The sequence below is a fragment of the Podarcis filfolensis genome, assembly GCF_964270895.1.
Source record: "Podarcis filfolensis genome assembly, chromosome: 9".
In the NCBI taxonomy this organism is placed as follows: domain Eukaryota; kingdom Metazoa; phylum Chordata; class Lepidosauria; order Squamata; family Lacertidae; genus Podarcis; species Podarcis filfolensis.
This window is the reverse complement of record NC_139610.1, coordinates 64,461,429-64,481,017: the sequence shown is the minus strand read 5'-3', so window position 1 is coordinate 64,481,017 and position 19,589 is coordinate 64,461,429. Positions and strand designations below refer to the sequence as shown.

Below are 19,589 nucleotides of genomic sequence, written 5' to 3'. Positions count from 1 at the left end.
GTCCCCCCCCCCCCAAATTGTGGGGATTAATGCTGGTTTAATTTTTGATGGGTGAGTTTTCATAAACAAGACCCCCCCCCCCCCGAGACCATGAACAAATGGAGAGTTATATAGGCAACAATTTCTGGGGGAAAAGAAATCCTTTATCTGTACAGAAAGGGATTAAAAACTTGGAGATACTCTGCGTTCTTCATGCTCTTTTGTAACATCCTCATCAGGTTCAGTGTCACTGGTTGGAATGTTTGTTTCTTGGTCACTGTTCTTTTGGTCCTCCTGAAATAGATTTCGACGAAGTTTGAAAGATCGTAGCCTTTTGAATGGCTTTGGTCCACTTGTAGTTACAGTAGCCTTTCGCTTAATTACCTGCCTTGTCTCAGCTTCAGGGAAACTATTTTCTTTGAACATTAAGGTCAGCCAGTCCATTATTTTTGTGTTGTGGTCAATGTTGCAGCAATGCTTAGAAATTTGTCTTCCTTTTAAAGTAACACTGCTTGACTGCAGTCCAGAATTTGGGAAAAAGTTTTGCAAAGCTTGACAAAGGAAGATATTTTCTTTCGATTCATCTGGGTGACTTTTCTTTGTTTGGGTAACTTCTGAAACAGACAGAGGGTATTTTCTTTTGATATAACAGCTACAGCAGCCTACAAGACTTGCAACTGCGTAGAACAGCAGCAGCTTGACTGGTAACTATTTAATGAGCAGTCCTAAGACTTTGGCAAGCCTCAAGTCCCTTGATTTGGATGACGTGACAAACTATGGTTAAGGAAAGGCAAAAGCATGGGGCCTGAGACTTGCTGAAGCCTTTTCATATTGTGCGAAACTACAGCATAATAAAACATCCAACCATAGCGTATGTGAAGTAGCAGCTCATACATTCTAAATATCTGAATTATTTGCTGAACATGGCTTTTGCAACATCAGGGTCATTTCTAGACAAGTATCAATAATAATAATTTATTATTTGTACCACGCCCATCTGGCTGGGTTTCCCCAGCCACTCTGGGCAGTTTCCAACAATTAAAAATACATTAAAATGTCACACATTAAAAACTTCCCTGAACAGGGCTGCCTTCAGATGTATTCTAAATGTCAGGTAGTTGTTTATCTCTTTGACATCTGATGGGAGGGTGTTCCACAGGGCGGGCGCCACTACCGAGAAGGCCCTCTGCCCGGTTCCCTGTAACTTGGCTTTTCGCAGTGAGGAAACCACCAGAAGGCCCTCGGCGCTGGACCTCAGCGTCTGGGCAGAATGATTGGGGTGGAGACGCTCCTTCAGTTATACTGGGCTGAGACCATTTATATATTTAATATATCTATATCAGAGGTAGCCAGCCTGGTGTCATCCAATTGGCTGTTGTATTCCTAACCATTACCGACCCCTGCCAGCATGGCCAGGGGTCAGGGTTGTGAAAGCCGAAGTCCAATAACAGCTGTAGGGCACTGCGTAGCCTATTCCTGATCTATGCTCTTGATTCCTATTGTAGAATTCTGAGTAGTGCCTGATTAAGTGTGTAAGCTCTTTATACAGGAGCAAAGGCTGACAAGTAAACTGAAGATGCCAAAGGTAAAGGGAATCCAGTGACAATTCATAAGCGCACCCCTGCTTTAGAATCAGAACCAAGAGATTGAATTTAAGATCCTAGGACAGGTATTGAAGTAGGAACCTGTAAATCTTTTTCTTCTGTCTCCTACATTTCTATGGAGCTTTCACTAAAAGGGAATGCAGGTTCCTATTTCAGCTCTGGAAGATTACATACCCTGTCAGTTTAATGACACGGAACAGAAAGTTAGGTGTTTTAAGTTACCTGCAGTTTGCATCTGTTCTTTTTTCCTTCGTACTTCTTGTCTCAGTTGATCTACTTCTGCCAGCAGATTCTCTACTGATCTTTCACTATCTGCTACTTTACTGCATATATTCTAGGAGAGAGGGGGGAAATGGGGCACCTTGTGGAATAAATTGTCATCCGTATACAAATAATTCATAAAAAAGCTTAATCAAAATGTTTAACAGCTAACTGATGATGGCTATCCTCTACCTCCACAGTTGGCAGTACCAATGCTTCTGAATACCAGTTGCTGGAAATCACAGAAAGGGAGAGAGTTGCTCTTGCACTCATGTTCTGCTTACTGGTTTTCCACAGGCATCTGGTTGGCCACTGTGAGAACAGGACACTGAACTAAATGAGCACTGGCCTGATGCAGCGGAGGGCACTTTCTCTGTGTGCTGTTGGAGACTAGATAATGCTGTCACCGAACACTTAACTTCCTGAATAGAAGTTGTGTGATTAAGCTTTCAGGTGACCCCAGAACAACAGGTTTTTCTGGAATACAGCCTAAATAAGTGTAATTCTGCACATGGCACTCATTTCCCTACCTATGGTTATTTCTAGGATACACAATAATATTATATCTGCCTGGTGCACAAGTTAATGGGGTTTACTTTCCCCTGATTTCCAGCTTCAGGACATTTTGCGTCAACATTTCTTCATATAGATTGTGTTGCCAAACACTTATTTCAAACTTTGTGTTACTGGTTAAAAGGTGCGTGAGAAGTTTTCCAAAAGCATGTAACTTACCTCCATTTCCTCCTGCAAGGTGGCAGACATTTCAGCAGTCTTCAGAACCTCTTTTAGAGACCCATCTTCATTAAAAAATTCTGACCTTTTGATACAAAACAGAAAATATAGAATGTACTATTTCCATCTGCCATTTTATGCAAAGTGGATTTTGAAATCTCTAAATTTTGGCATTGACAACCGAACACAACCTTTAAAAAAAGGTAAAGGACCCCTGACAGTTAAGTCCAGTCGCAGACGACTCTGGGGTTGCGGCGCACATCTCACTTTACAGGCCGAAGGAACCGGAGTTTGTCTGCAGACAGTTTTTCTGGGTCATGTGGCCAGCATGACTAAGCCGCATCTGGCGAAACCAGAGCAGTGCACGGAAACGCCGTTTACCTTCCTGCCACAGCGGAACCTATTTATCTACTTGCACTGGTGTGCTTTTGAACTGCTAGGTTGGCAGGAGCTGGGACAGAGCAACGGGAGCTCACCCTGTCGCAGGGATTTGAACCACCGACCTTCAGATCGGCAAGCCCAAGAGGCTCAGTGGTTTAGACTACAGCGCCACCCGCGTCCCTTAGCTGACATGAAAACCTATAGGAATAAGCAGGAAATCTCAAGCACTAGGGCATTTAGGAGACAATGCTCGCTGATGGAATTGCTGGTTAAAATAAGACAAGTTTAAGGCAAGTTAAAAGTCAAACTCCAGTGTAGTGGGTGGGGTTCTTAAAATAATGCAAGTACATGTTTTTCCTTAGTAAACATCAGACAGTCCAGCTTTCTAGGCTGAAGCCTACCATCCACCCCTCTTTTTAAAAATTACTTATCCCAAAAGTGAAATTGAGCCACTGATAAACAAGAGGGGAGAATCCTGAGGTTTGCAGAATTAAAACAAAACAAAACTTACTAACACCGCCAAAAGAGGAGCAGCACTTAAAACAAAACAAAAGTCCAATGAGGACTGAGCATGCTCGTAAGATACAAGCAGGCACAGAATGCCGAGTGAAAAATGGAAAGCCAAAGGAGGAAGGTGAATTGGCTTGCTTGGCCCTCATTGTGGTCTGGTTCACATATAGCACTAAGCATAAATGCACAAGCTCACAAGTACTTGCAGCAGAAATTGCAAGCACTTTGCTCCTGCCTGAACCTGGGTTTGTGGTTTGTCTCACTTGACAAACTGCAAGCGATAGCCAAGGTTTGCTCTTGGCTCACTCTCCAGTGTTTGTCGGAGGGAGACAGACCACAAGGCTGAGGTTTAAATACAACACTATGCCAAACAATGGCTTTGCTGCAGGTAGCACAGCAGCATGAGGACCGAAGGAGCAAAGCAGCCACTATTTCTGCTTTGATTACCTGTGCACGCAGGCTTAGCTATGGTTTAGCTTGATTTTACATGCATACTGGGCCAATTTGCAATATCGAGGAAGAGGCCATAGCTGGAACAGGAGTACTCCTATTAGGGGAGATGAACAGACACTGTAGTATTTTCCCACTTGTATGAACTTAAAAATGGAAAGCGTAATGCTGGTGGTCAACAAAAGAGGTTTAAAGACTATCTCAAGGCAAATCTAAAAAATGTAGTATAAACAATGACAACTGGGAAACACTGGCCTGCGAGTGCTCCAGTTGGAGAACAGCCTTTACCAAAGGTGTCATGAGCTTTGAAGGCACTCAAACTCAGGATGCAAGGGAGAAATGTGCTAAGAGGAAGGTATGCTTGGCAAATCCACACAGTGATCAACTCCTGCCCGGAAACCAATGCCCCCACTGTGGAAGGAGGTGTGGATCCAGAACTGGCCTCCACAGTCACTTACAGACTCACTGTTAAAACCGTGTTTATGGAAGACAATCTTACTTGGCTATGAGTGATCGCCAAAGAAGATGATGAATTTGTGTGTGTATATATGTGCATATATACACACACGCATACAAATGTATATACAAATACACACACACACACACACATCTATGCTGCTAGCTGGCAATCATTTGGAGTCACCAAAAACGCAATGCAAAAAATTAAAACATCCTTTTCATACCTGTGTTTTGCAACTGCTCTACAATAGCCGGAAGAAATACATGAACTGGACGCTGTATGATATCCGTGCTCTTCTGCCATTCTCAGATTGGCAATAACAAGAGGAACTTTCTGAAAAGGACTTTAGAAAAGGATAAATAGAAGAATTTAATATAACTACAATGGGAAGGTTTACTGAGTGCACGAAATAGTGCCATTCCATTATTAATTCTTAAGACAACTTACCGTATTTTTCGCCCAATAGGACGCACTTTTTCCCCTCCAAAAATGAAGGGGAAATCTGTGTGCGTCCTATGGGGCGAATGCAGGCTTCAGGAAGCTATCAGCAAGCCTGGGGAGCCCGCGGATAGCAGCCTGCTTCCCGGAGCGCGCTGAAAGCAGAGCGCCCGGTGCTTCGGGAAGACATCCGCAGCCTAGGGAGCCCTGCGGGAGTTCCCGCAGGGCTCCCTAGGCTGCGGATAGCAGCCTGCTGCATGGAGTGTGGGGAGCGCTGAAGCAGAGCGCCCCACGCTTCGGGCAGTCATCGGGCAGCCCCACAAGCTCGGGGGACAGCGGGGAGGCGCACCACCGCCATCCCGCTGTTCCCCGACCTGGTTTGGAGGCTGGCACTAGGGAGAAGCACACTTCTCCCCAGCACCAGACCCACAAGGTTGGGGGACAGCGGGGAGGCGGAGCACCACCATCCTGCTGTTCCCCGACCTGGTTTGGATTCCCCGACCTGGTTTGGATTCCCCGACCTGGTTTTTGGGGGGAAATAAAGGAAAAAAAAATTTCCTTTATTTCCCCCCCAAAAAACTAGGTGCGTCCTATGGGCCGGTGCGTCCTATGGGACGAAAAATACGGTATTTTTAAGAATAGTTGTATAGGATTGCTTTGTGCGTCCCACTAAGTTCAATGTGGTTTACTCCCAGGTTTCCAGCCTTATAAAAAAATCTTATACATTCTTACATGGGAGTTAAGTCTACTGAGCCCAGAGGAACTTACTTCTGAGTAAACTTGCTCAGAAATATGCTTTTAATATTTTAAGATTGAGCACTGCTCAGACACAAACTAATCCCGTGGTTGTCTTGGAACTTACGAAGATGGTGTGCAATGCCTAGTGCAACTGCTGTTACCGTATTAACTAGACTCTAATGCGCCATTGAATCTAATGTGCACCTTAATTTTCGCAACGTGATTTGGCCAAAAAAGATGCGCATTAGATTTGAGTAAATACAGTATTATGCTTCGTGACAGTTTGCTATCACTTGCACCACATCAGCTCTCAAACTTTTTGTGCTAATGTGATGTTGGGTCTCTCCCGCACATTTCTGTAGAGCTATCACAAGTCTAATTATGTGCAAGATTGCAGCCAATGATATCAAGAGTAAGAAAGCGAAATTTCAACAGAAAGAAATCATTTCCATTGCAAGATTTCCTCCAAATTTCAAAGGAAAGGGATTAACCCAAGAAAGTGATTAGCTATATTTCATTGAGTTACAGAAGTACACTAAAGGATAATGAATATACTTACCCTTCTTGCGGTTTATGTAAGGCATATTCAAGTTTGTAAGTGGATAAATTTGAAGACGTTGGGCTGAAAGTCAGTAACAGAAAAACAAGGCCCTGATTTGCCAAGTGTGACTGTAAATGCTTATGAAGAAGTTGCTCTCTGAACGTCATTGTCTGGTCAGTATTACGCCTGAGTTTGTACCAGCCCACCACAGTCTGGAAAAGAAATGGCAATCTGAAAATTAGATACAGCTTCTTTAAATAACAACAACAACTATTTATTATTTATACCCCACCCATCTGGCTGGGTTTCCCCAGCCACTCTGGGCGGCTTCCAACAAAACACTAAAATACAATAACCTATTAAACATTAAAAGCTTCCCTAAACAGGGCTGCCTTCAGATGTCTTCTAAAAGTTCGGTAATTATTTTTCTCTTTGACATCTGATGGGAGGGCGTTCCACAGGGCGGGTGCCACTACCGAGAAGGCCCTCTGCCTGGTTCCCTGTAACTTGGCTTCTCGCAGTGAGGGAACCGCCAGAAGGCCCTTGGCACTGGACCTCAGTATCCGGGCAGAACGATGGAGGTGGAGACGCTCCTTCAGGTATACTGGACCAAGGCCGTTTAGGGCTTTAAAGGTCAGCACCAACACTTTGAATTGTGCTCGGAAACGTACTGGGAGCCAGTGTAGGCCTTTCAAGACTGGTGTTATATGGTCTCGGTGGCCGCTCCCAGTCACCAGTCTAGCTGCCGCATTCTGAATTAGTTTTAGTTTCCGGGTCACCTTCAAAGGTAGCCCCACACAGAGCGCATCGCAGTAGTCCAAGTGAGAGATAACTAGAGAGATAACTAGACAGTCTGCGGGCAGGTAGGGTCTCAGCCTGCATACCAGATGGAGCTGATAAACAGCTGCCCTGGACACAGAATTGACCTGTGCCTCCATGGACAGCTTTGAGTCCAAAATGACTCCCAGGCTGCGCACCTGGTCCTTCAGGGGCACAGTTACCCCATTCAGGACCAGGGAGTCCTCCACACCCGCCCGTCTGCTGTCCCCCCAAAACAGTACTTCTGTCTTGTCAGGATTCAACCTCAATCTGTTAGCCGCCATCCAACCTCCAACCGCCTCCAGACACTCACACAGGACCTTCACCTCCCTCACTGGTTCTCATACCTCTTACATAATGACTGAGAGTCACCCTATTGCTGGTGCTAAAAGGTGATTTTACCTGGGTTCCCTAAGACTCAGCTTAGCTTGTCTTCTGAGAGGCACTGGAATTTCCACCAGCCAAGGTACTAGGCCATACTTAAAATGTCTCTTTGGTAACAACCTTGTGTCCATAATGTGAAAAGTTGAAAAACCATGTCACTGCCAGAGCAACTGTTTGCATGTTCGCTCTGAAGAATGGTCCATTGTATTCAATTGAGCTTCTTTGCCAATAAGTATGTGGAGATAGCAGTCAAAAGCTGCAATTCTAGACACACTTATATTTACTTGGAGTAAGCCCACTGAACTCACTGGGACTTACCTAAAAGTAAAACCTGCCTGTACATGTCTAATAAGAACCAGTCTGTAGGATATTATGCATGCATTTAAACAAGAATATAGTAGTAATCTATAGTATCCATACATTTCTGTTTTGTGAAGAGGTTAGTTCTAAATGCAAAATACCTTTTTGCAACTCGACAATATATTATTCAGCAGTGGCTCGTTCAATTCTCCTGCCGAGTTGTAAAAGCTGGAAAAAATAAGAGGAATCCCAAGGGCAACAGATGCTGAATCAAAGACATTTCTAGAGTGGCATTGGTTTTTATTACTAAGCTTCACACATTTGCTCATACAGCAAATGAACACAGGGTATAATGATAATTTCAATAAAAATACAGAAATCAAATTCTTTGGAAGAGAAGGAAGTCATGAAGAAAATCATGTAACATCTTCTACCCTAAAATAAAAATCACTTTGATTTACTGACTCTCCATATGTATTATTAAACATCAATTGAAGGCATATTTATTTACCCAGGTTTTTGCCACGTGATGACCCTAGCACCAATATGTATTCAATGATTGGTTGCTAAAATTGGTGGTTGATTTTTTTTATCCTTGTTTTTAAATTTTGGTTGGTTGCACATTGCCCTGAACTCCTATGGAGGACATGCAACTAATAAATGCCCTGAATAAATAAATAAAAATACAGTGGTACCTCGGGTTAAGAACTTAATTCGGCCCGGAGGTCCGTTCTTAACCTGAAACTGTTCTTAACCTGAAGCACCACTTTAGCTAATGGGGCCTCCTGCTGCCGCTGCGCCACCAGAGCACAATTTCTGTTCTCATCCTGAAGCAAAGTTCTTAACCCGAGGTAATATTTCTGGGTTAGCGGAGTCTGTAACCTGAAGCGTATGTAACCTGAACTCTCTAAACATGCTTCCCTTGCTTACTTAAACAGCAAACATTTATCTGTGAGCAAGCCCCACCGAAATAAGTTTCTTTAGGTGTGCATATTCTGTTACCATGATCCAAGGCTCTGACTGAATCCAACGCATGAAGTGCTCCATGTGAGGGTTTTACTATCCCCTTGTATGAAACAGAATTCAAGTTTCTTTCTGAAATAGGGCACAGCACTTACCTGAAGGGTTGGTAGCATGGAATGTGACTTTGTATATCTGAAATTGAAACGACATCTTACTTTCTCCTGAATGACTGTGTACGCATAGCTCTGCACAATGTGGTCTGCTGACAGTAATAACTGAATTCTGTGTTCAGTCACAACCTTACAAGATGCTCAAATACTTTTAATATTTATTACATCTGCTAGTCGCTTTGTACAAAAAAAAGTCTTAAAGCGACTTAAGATGAAGTACTGCTAAAATCAACTAAAAGTCAGAAAAATTAAGAACAACGTACAATATAAAATTCCTAAAATGTTCGCCCACATTCCATTTATATACTTCAAACAGTGGATAAGCAAAAGTCCATGCGACTAAAGAGCCTCTGTATAATTTTTCTTCCTCAAAAACATGCAAAACAAAGTAAGCAGGCCTTTGATCACATTTGTTCTCTTTCTGCTGCTCTGAAGAGATAGGAGTGTCAAGGGACCATTATGAAAAGTTGTATAGAAATAAAAGAACTACACAGCCACGGCACAAACCTGGAGATGACACTATTCCTTGTGGGGGAGGAAAGGACCAGTTGAGATATAAAATAGATCCTGCTGCTAGACACCATGGAATCCCACAGAATGACTTCACAGCAGCTCAGAAGCAATGCAGCACCATCACCGCATTCATATACAGTGGTGCCTCGCAAGACGAAATTAATCCGTTCCGAGAGTCTCTTCGTCTTGCGGTTTTTTCGTCTTGCGAAGCACGGCTATTAGCGGCTTAGTGGCTATTAGCGGCTATTAACGGATTAACGGTTTAGCGGCTATTAACGGCTTAGCGGCTTTAAGAAAAAGGAAACAAACTCGCAAGAACTCGCAAGACAGTTTCGTCTTGCGAAGCAAGCCCATAGGGAAAATCGTCTATCGAAGCGACGCAAAAACCGAAAAACCCTTTCGTCTTGCGCGTTTTTCGTTTTGCGAGGCATTCGTCTTGCGGGGCACCACTGTATACTGGTATACTCAAGCACTAATAATAATATTTTACAAGCGCCACGTAATGTTCATTCTGCCCCAAAGGAAATGCATCAGTTGGTAGCTGACTTACCAATTGTATACACAACTTCAGCACCATCCATCTGAGAGTCAGTAATGATGTCCTTGGCTTCAGATTTCACCTCCCCAAGAAGGAATCCTTCCTTTGCAATTGAAGAAACACCATAGTTATGCATCACTCCACTAGCAGGAGCTGCATAGTCAGTATTATTATTATTGTTACTGTGATCCACGCGACGGTCACCTCCAGACTGGATTATTGTAACTCGCTCTACGTGGGGCTGCCCTTGAGACTGACCCAGAAACTCCAGCGGGTGCAGAATGCCGCGGTGAGACTCCTCACGGGGTCCTCGCTGCGAGATCACATTCACCCGGTGCTATACCAGCTGCACTGGCTCCCGGTGGAGTACAGGATCAGGTTTAAGGTGCTGGTTTTAATCTTTAAAGCCCTATACGGCCTAGGACCCTCGTACCTACGGGACCGCCTCTCCTGGTATGTCCCACAGAGGATCTTACGGTCTTCAAACAAAAACATCTTGGAGATCCCGGGCCACAGAGAGGTTAGGCTGGCCTCAACTAGAGCCAGGGCTTTTTCAGCTGTGGCTCCAATCTGGTGGAACGCTCTGTCACAAGAGACTAGGGCCCTGCGGGACTTGACATCTTTCTGCAGGGCCTGCAAGACAGAGCTGTTCCACAAGGCCTTTGGCCAGGGCACAGCCTGACTCCCTCCTTTGGCAATCTTCACAGAACTTTAGCCCAATGGTTGCCATCAATTTGATTTGAATTAATTTTATAATGAAATGATTTTAGAATGTTGTATTATTTTATTGTTGTTAGCCGCCCTGAGCCCGGCTTCGGCTGGGGAGGGCGGGATATATATAAAATTTATTATTATTATTACTAAACCACGTTACATTTTGAATAAAAAAAATCTCAAAGCGGTTTGCAGCCTACATTAAAACATCAAATAAAACAATCCCGAATAAAACATTACTGAAGAAAGTAAAATATAATGTATACATCCAAAGTAACAAAATGAACAGGAATCTAAAATAATAGATTTCAAAACGAAACATTACAAAGGAGGTCAACTACAGAATGCATATTTAATGCAGCAAAGTTAGCAAAAGAAAGCAGGACAAAACAAAATTTTCAAAAGAAATCATTACTAAAGGAAGTCAAATATAAAACGCTCATTTAAAACAGCATAATTTAAGGGCTGGGCCTGGGCGGAAGTATTTGAGTCGTCCCCCTTCAAAAAGCAGATAAAACCCTTTGCCGCTGACTAGTCCCAAACTTTAGTAAATTTGGAAGCATATTCTAACATTAAACTAATTATGGATGCTTCCAGGTGACCTCTCCATGAAACATCCATTACTGTATAGCTGTTTTGCAAGGTTAGGTGATTTGTGTCAAGCGAGTAGTGGCTATGGATTGTTGGACTAGGACTAGGACCCGGGAGATCTGCGAGGAGGGAAATTTGAAATACATATATCTCAAGCACGCCCAAGACACAGCGGGGATACACAGCAGCATTTTATGGAGACGTTAAATCTTCCTAGGGAGGAGGGGAAGCTCAATTTAAGCCGTGCTTTTAAGAGGGGTCGCAGAGAGGGTTACGGTCCCTCTGTTGTTACAGACCCACGCAGGGCACCGGGCTGGCTGCGCGCACAAAGCACTCGGGTTTGGGAGTCACACGAGACGCGAGGCAACTCTTCCCAAAGTAAGTGGTGGAGAGGGGGGTCTGCGCGCGTTACAGTTCAGTCGCTGTCTAAAAGTGGGAAATGCACACGTGCATATATACACGCATGCATACAAACATATAACCAGGAGTGAAACTTGGTGCGGGAAGGGGCAGCCACGGCAGGAGATGCGCTCTCAATTGGCCTCTGCACACACCCATACACAACAACAACAACACATCCTGGCTCCCTTTTACGCATAAAGCACCCGTTCTCCCATTAAACAAGGACAAGAGGTGCCGGAGCGAAAGCACTTCCTCGGGGTAACCCGAAGGCACCCCCGTCCACTCCATGCGTAATGGCGAGGGGGGATGTTAGCCAACGCGGGGCGAAGGGCACCTTTTTACGCACAGTGTCGGAGCCGCTGTTGACATGGTGGAAAGCGAGCGCGCCTACGAAGGCGCCCGAGAGGAGGGCCGTCGTGCTCTCGGCGGCTGCCATGGCCGGATCCGCGCCCAACGGGCCTGTTCAGCCGCGCGGCGGAAGGCGGGAGAGGCCGGTGGGGAAGGAAGCGAGGCCGGCTGCGAGCGGAGCAATGGCCGCGCCCGGCCCTGGAGACCCGACGAGGGAGGAGGCGGAGACATCGGGCGCCCAGAGAGAAAGAGGCCGCCCACTGGCACGCAGAGAAAGGGATCTAAAGGGATCTATATTTGTCTCCGTCGATCGAAACCAAATAAAGACGTGTGTGTGTACATAAGGAATCAGTACACACACGCGCAGCGTTTATCTGGTTTTTATTAAGATACACGCGAGAAACAAGGAATCATTGCAGGTGTCTTTCTTTGGCTTTTATTAACACACAAACAATAAATATAAGGAAACACACACACACGTGCGTTTTTGTTCGGTTTTTATTAACAAACAAACCTAAGGAATATATGTATATTGCACACCTTTATTTGGTTATCTATTTATTTTGGTTCCCTTCCCCCCATCGTGTTCAGCACAGTGAGTGATGATAGGAGCTGTAGTCTGAAAACAAATAAAGGTATCTAGGAACAATTTTAATTAATATAATTTAATTTATATTGCAGTGTGAATAAGGTTTTCCTTTCCAGTTTTTAAGCATCCTTCTTGCCTGCCTCAAAAGTAGTAGATAATTCAGTGTATACAGATGTGGGGGAGGTATGCGCACTCCCAAATAGTTAAAAGCCAAAAACCTAATAGGAACTTTAACCAGTTATTGAATTAACCATTGCACTTTGGGTTTGAGGTTAAGGAGGAGCATTCAAGAGTTACAAATTATTTTTGACTGCTATGTTGTGCAACTATAGCAGGTTGACAACCTGCATTTCAATAATAATAATACATCCATACTATAACAACACACACCTCAGGTTTCTTGCACTTATAATGGTTGGGGAGGGGACAACTCATGGCACAAATACATTATATACCCTCAAGCACTGCCTACTAGTGTGGATGGGATTTCAGAAGCATAAAATTTGAAAGTGAAAACTGCTAATATGTTTATTATAGCCATGTGCATGGGAAAGGTGCTGTCAACTTCATGTCGGTGCTAATCTGCTATATATTTTGGAAACCTGTTTGTTCTCTGTGCATCTGGGAACCTCTTAAGACACCGTAACCAAATTTTGCATGGTGTTCTGGAGATGAGGAGCATCTACATTTGGGGTGCCATTTTGAATCAAGATGGCGGAATGAACCTTTCAAAACGGCACTGATTTTACCCACTGATCTTAAAACTGCATTTATTTATTTTTTGACTTCTTAGAATTCCAAAACATTGCTGGGTACAAGGCTGCTGGTATGATTTATTTCAGTTTTACTCTGCAATGGGTTCATTGAACAGGTGGTGGACTCTGAGGCACTGTAAGAAAACCTGTAGGAACAATTTTTTTTTTAAACAGTCCAAGGTTCAGAAATAGCAGTTCTTTGGAGTCAGCATTTCCCTCTCACCTAATTTAACAACCAGTTATTATACGATGAGAATGCAGACAGTGCGTGGACAATGACCTTTAGCATCTTTTATGGCAGAGTTTGCCAATAGTTGTGTCATTAAAAGAAGATCACGATTAGGCACATTTTTTTTATAGCTGAATGATAATTACAAACAAGGTTAGAACAATTTTTAAAATTCCACACTGCCTTTACACCTTATACAAGTTTTCTGAAGCAGTTTAGCATACAAACCTCTGCATGTTAGTTGGATGTAAATTCAGCTGTGTTCAATGGACCTTACTCCCAAGTAGCACGTGTTAGGTTTGCAACCTGAGCATAAAAATCCAACCGAAATAAGTAATGATTGTAATCACCGTGAGCTCAGCTTAAGAAAGACAGAGATGTTTTAAATGAACAAACATCAGCAGCAGACGACGCTAGCAATAATTTAAGATGTACAGTAAAAGTAATTGTAACCGGCTAGGCTTCTATTCTCTGCAGAGCTGTTGTTGTTGTTTAGTTGTTTAGTCGTGTCCGACTCTTTGTGACCCCATGGACCAGAGCACGCCAGGCACTTCTGTCTTCCACCGCCTCCCGCAGTTTGGTCAAACTCATGCTGGTAGCTTCGAGAACACTGTCCAACCATCTCGTCCTCTGTCGTCCCCTTCTCCTTGTGCTCTCCATCTTTCCCAACATCAGGGTCTTTTCCAGGGAGTCTTCTCTTCTCATGAGGTGGCCAAAGTACTGGAGCCTCAGCTTCACGATCTGTCCTTCCAGTGAGCTCTCAGGGCTGATTTCCTTCAGAATGGATAGGTTTGATCTTCTTGCCGTCCATGGGGCTCTCAAGAGTCTCCTCCAGCACCATAATTCAAAAGCATCAATTCTTCGGCGATCAGCCTTTATGCAGAGCTAGGTTTACCTGCAGAGCTAGGTTTACCTGCAGAGCTAGGTATGCTTAAATTCATTGATTTTTAATGGGCTCAGGTGCAGCTAACTCCGTATAGGATCGGGTATGCATGTTAAAATACTACGCCTGATAGTTGACGCTAAGCATGTTATAGTGCAGGAATGGAGAACATATGACTTTCCTCATGTTGTCAGAAGTGCAACAGCAGAGATCATTCTGTGGGTGACTGAAGGGTTAAGTCAGTTAATCAAGGGGTGGGTGGGTGTTGTGTTGTTTAGCAACCAAGCAGAGTGGCCTGTTCTTTGCTGAGTTAGTGTGTGCTCTGATTGGCTATGCAGTTCTGCAGTTGTCCTTTGTATGTTTGGTTGTTTACGACCCAACATAATTGACACATGCTGTCAAAACACTTCTCCTGGGTCCCATCTGCACTAAACATTTAAAGTAGTACCATACCACTTTTAAGAATCATGGCTTTCCCCCAAAGAATCCTGGGAACTGTAGTTTGCTAAGGGTGCCAAGAGGAGATCTCCATTCCCCTTGTACAGCTCCAGTTCTTATTGTTGATATCCACCTGTCTTGAGAGACAATGGTGTGAACCTCTGGTGGCAAAGTCAAACTGCTGCATTAGCAGAACCAAGTGACCTCAGGGTGCAAGCCTGGGCAGTGGTTTAACAATACAGTTTTCTCCCCAAGACACTCTAGCATGGGTGTAGCCATGGGGGAGCAGGGAAGGGCAGTCCCCCCCCCGAATCAATAAAAATAAATAAAAATACATAGCAAACTGAGGTTCTTCTCCCCCCCCGAAAGGCCTGCCCCCCCAAAAAAAATCCTGGCTACGCCTATGCATCCTAGGAATTGTAGTTCAGTGAGGGGAATAGGAGTCTACTAACCAAACTCAGCATCCTTAAAACTTCAGTTCCCAGGATACTTTAGGGGAAGCTATAACAGTTTAAAGTGTTACGATACTGCTTTAAATATACAGTGCAGATGTGAATCTGGTTGTGGCGCATGCCTTAAGTGCAAGTGAGACCATAGCTGTCAACGTTTTCCTTTTTTTAAGGGTGTTGTAAACAGAAAAAAAATTCCCTATCACAGGGAAATTCCCTTATTCCAAATAGGATTCCTTGCAAGAAAAGGGAAAAGTTAACAGCTATGAGTTAGACCTATCCAGTGGTTTTTTGTCTCCTAAAAAAAATGTTTAGGGGTTACTCTCATTTTCCTACTCATATCGAAATACTGGCCTCCAATGAGGCCAAACCTAGATTCACAAAATGTTTAGGGGTATGTGTACCCCTGCGTCCCCCTAGGAAAAAAAGCACTGGACCTATTTGTGATCTTGCGGATCATAAAACTTCATATTGCGATGCGGAAATAAAACCTGCTTTTGACTGAGGTCATTTCCTTTCGTTTCCTGCTATTATTTCATGTCCCTCAAAATACCTTTCCCTTCCCTTGACTGATAGAAAACTCTCCCCAGCAGCTCTGCCTTTGACAAACAGCACAGCTGTTTAAATAAGTGAAACCTGAGCCATCGTAGATAAATATCTGCAAGGCAGGGTGGTTTCCCCTGACAAAGATGTGGGGGCCTTGAAATGTGTCACTGCACACAAGCACAGCAAGGAACACATAGGAATACTGATGGCTCACTGCGGATCAGAGCATGTTTCTGTGACCTTGAAAAGGGAGCTGGTATAAAGTTACATTTTCTCCTCTCTCCCACCCTGAGAAGTGAGAATGGACACTCCATTGTCCAGGGGAGTCTGCCCATACTACTGTCGCAGGAAACTCCCCCCCCCAATCATTCAGTTTGTACAAACTTCACACACACTCACACTCACACACTACATATGCTACGCTTCTGTTATAAATTCATAGAAAATCGACCATACATCGGATTTGCACTGTTCCACTTTTATTTTACTCCATGAAGGAAGGACTACAAAATGGGGAAGGTTTGATACAGGGCAGCCATAATCCCTTGAGCATACCAGCACATACACAGGAGCCCTGCCCAGTTGCTATGCCAACCCTGATGGTCCTAGACAGAAGACCATCAAGATCACAAAGAACTTGCGTATGGGAGTGGATTCAGCACGGACTGGAACAAAGGACAATAATCAGCTCTTCCCTCTGGGGGCAGGAAACTGCAAACTCCCCACTGTCACCTGGAAAGTACTCATGGGGAGGGGGAAAGGGGGAACCAGCCAGGTGACAGGACACTCAGGTTACCACCGCAACTCCTCCCTCAACCCTCCTTTCTGTGATGAAGGTGTGATGTATCTGAGGGGTGGTCTTAGGTTACACCCCTTCTGTGATGTATGTATGATGTTTCTGGGGATGGTCTTGATCTACAGGGTGGCAATTTCAAAAGTCTTTATAAGGCCTTGCACACCATTTTTCTGGGTCCTTCTCTCTCCTGCAAGTGAGGGGAGCACCCTGTTGCAACAGATCAATAAAGGCCAAGCCTACAGGCTGCTGTTTTGCTCCAAGTTATCCTGGTTGGTGTCTTTATTTTTGTCCAAGGCAGCCCTCGGATTTTTCCGTTGACACTACAAATATTGGATACATACACATAGAAGAAGAATTTATTATTTCTGTCACAGACCAGTTCCAGCCCACATACAATATCAAGGAAATCATAAAACACAATAGGGATACATTTGAATTTGCAATTAGGTATAACAGGGACACTACAGATATAGCAACAGTTTAAAAAATATATAAATTAAAACTTAGTCACTAACATATAACCTAAAATAATCACTTAAAGCCTTAATCATTATGATAGCACAGCTTGTTCCCTAAGTTTTAATGGCAATCACACAGAATTTGGCTACCCTTAATGTGATCTCAGGATCCTTGTTCTCTACCAGGGATTTTAGACATTGAAGTTCGGATTCATACATACACATACCATATATTTAAAGCACAAGACTTTCCCAAAGAAGAACTATAGTTTACCCTTAACAAACTACGGTTTCAGGATTATTTGGTGTGCATGCATTCTTCATATGGTTTATTAACTGCTTTACCTATCATGTTTGCAGAGAATTCTCGCCACTCAATATTCCACGACTACTGAGCACGCTTAAGCCACACCAGAATTTTATTTTATTTTTGAGCTGCAGGGGGAGGGGGTGTGTGGGTTGTCTGCTTAGTTACTGGGGTTTTTTTGGGGGGGGGGGTAGATTTGCAAATCTTCGAATTCCACTGAAAATGCTACTACCTCTCACATGTCGCAATCCTGTCGGCTGGGACTTACCGTAACTACAGAAGGACTTACTATAACGCAGTGGGTAAAATGATTGTAATCAAGGCTGGCCCCATATCTTGCACTATCCACACCCTTGATACTTAAAACCACTTCTTTAGTCTGACTGATGCAATAGTTACCCGCGTTCATCTGTCACATACTTATGTAATGCGTTAATGCGAGATGTGAAACCCTGCCAATTGCTATCGTTTCTATTTAGATTGAACTTTGCAACAAGTAGGCACCTAGCCTAGTTCTCCAAAGGGGATGGTTACCTTTTGAACTCTCTTCCATATTTAGCGGAGAGGTAGCTGGCTGTTTTAGCTGCTTATTTTGATTTCCCAGCCTCAAACCCTCCTGGTAGGAACAAGGTTTTCTAGAGGAATGAGGAAAGTCACATTAGCACAGCTGAGCCAAGCAGTTGCTGGGCTGAAGCTTCAAAAACCCCTGTCTATTGGCCATATCTGTGATATAATTTTCTGGTTCTGAAGAACAAAAGAGAAGCCTGCTGAATTAGGCCAGTGGCCCATCTAGTCCACCTCCCTGTTTTTGTAGCCGCGACCCAGATGCCCGTAGGAAACCTTCAAGTAGGACCTGGGCAAAAGAGCACATTCCCCTCCTATGGTTTTCCAGCAAACCAGCGTTTGGAATCGTACAGCGTTGGGAGAGAGAGAATAGCCATCAAGACTAGTAAGCCATTGATATTATCCTCCATGAATTTGTCCAGTCCTCTTTTCAAGCCATCCACGTCAGTGATTACTACTGTCTGCTGTGGCACAGAGTTCCATAGTTTAACTATGTCAGGGGTCAGCAAGGTTTACCGCACCTGGGCCGGTTCACTCCAGCGGAGATGATGATAATAATAATAATTTATTTATACCCACCCATCTGGCTGGGTTTCCCCAGCCACTCTGGGCGGCTTTCAACAAAATATTAAAATACAGTGGTCTGTTAAACAATAAAAGCTTCCCTAAACAGGGCTGCCTTCAGATGTCTTCTAAAAGCCTGGTAGTTGTTTTTCTCTTTGACATCTGGTGGGAGGGCGTTCCACAGGGCAGGTGCCACTACCAAGAAGGCCCTCTGCTGGTTCCCTGTAACTTGGCTTCTCGCAGTGAGGGAACCGCCAGAAGGCCCTCAGAGCTGGACCTCAGTGTCCAGGCAGAACGATGGGGGTGGAGACGCTCCTTCAGGTATACTGAACCAAGGCCGTTTAGGGCTTTAAAGGTCAGCACCAACACTTTGAATTGTGCTTGGAAATGTACCGGGAGCCAATGTAGATCTTTCAAGATCCCTCTGTGGGCTGGATCGCACGTACGCCTGCGATTTCCGTCATCTGTGAAGACGCAATTTCAGGTGCCACAGCAGTGAGTCTCTGTGCTGTGCTGGTTTAGCGCAGCGCGCGGGGACTCACCAAGTGGGCGGCTTGGTTCGGGGGTGGCTCGTGGGCTGTCTAAACAACCCTGTGGGCCACTTGTGGCCCATGGGCCTTAGGTTGCCGACCCCTGAACTACGTGCTGTGTGAATACACATGGCCTTTTGCTCATCCTGAATCTTCTAACATTCAGCTTCATCGAATGTCTCCAGGTTCTAGCATTATGAGAGAGGGCCTGACCATTTTCTCCCTCCCGCCGCACGTGCAAAATTTTATACCCTTGGAAGGGGAAAGGCCACAGCAAAGTGATGGATTATAACCCGCTGCTTGTCACTGATAAAGATACAAATGGCTTCCTCCTTCAGTGCTCTAGGATGACCAAATCAAGAAGAATCCAGGTTCACCTAACTAAGTTAGAGGTCAGGCAGTACAGAAAGGCATTTTAATGTTCTCATACCTGCAAGAGTACTTCACTGATCATTTTAAGTCAGCTGTCCTGTGTTGCCTAATCATGTTCTTTCAACCATTTCCTCAGATGACATCTGTGTCTGAATACCAGGTGTAGGAGGGAAACCAACAGGAGAGTGTGCCGCTGTGCTCATTAAGCTTCTGGCAGGTGACAATGGGAATAAGATGCTGGACCAGATGGGCCTTTGGTCTGATCCAGTAATG

The 19,589-nt window shown here is 44.3% G+C and overlaps 1 protein-coding gene and 1 long non-coding RNA gene across 4 annotated transcripts in view; one reads left to right on the top strand and one right to left on the bottom strand.

Moving 5' to 3' along the window:
- The window catches only part of LOC310742573, a 403,250-nt gene that overhangs the window by 123,254 nt on the left and 260,407 nt on the right, over positions 1-19,589 (top strand). The window lies entirely within an intron of this gene.
- Positions 9-12,056, bottom strand: ABRAXAS1 (abraxas 1, BRCA1 A complex subunit). Of its 3 annotated transcripts, none has more exons than XM_083571585.1 (9): positions 11,823-12,056; positions 9,794-9,884; positions 8,716-8,752; positions 7,759-7,825; positions 6,113-6,306; positions 4,601-4,720; positions 2,577-2,661; positions 1,806-1,917; positions 9-593 (listed from the first exon to the last, which is right to left on the bottom strand). In XM_083571585.1, the coding sequence occupies exons 1-9, from the start codon at positions 11,922-11,924 to the stop codon at positions 163-165; spliced, it is 1,239 nt and encodes a 412-aa protein (XP_083427711.1). In that variant the 5' UTR covers positions 11,925-12,056; the 3' UTR covers positions 9-162. The 3 variants fall into 3 exon arrangements, with proteins under 3 accessions (XP_083427711.1, XP_083427712.1, XP_083427713.1); XM_083571586.1 differs by having other exon boundaries at positions 11,835-12,055; XM_083571587.1 differs by having other exon boundaries at positions 9,794-9,880; positions 11,835-12,054.

Coding starts and splice junctions, on each gene's coding strand:
- ABRAXAS1 (XM_083571585.1), bottom strand. CDS start 11,924: ATGGCAGCCGCCGAGAGCACGACGGCCCTCCTCTCGGGCGCCTTCGTA. Junction 7,826..8,715: donor CCATGCTACCAACCCTTCAG/GTAAGTGCTGTG, acceptor TATTTTTTCCAG/CTTTTACAACTCGGCAGGAG. Junction 6,307..7,758: donor TATTGTCGAGTTGCAAAAAG/GTATTTTGCATT, acceptor TTTCTTTTCCAG/ACTGTGGTGGGCTGGTACAA.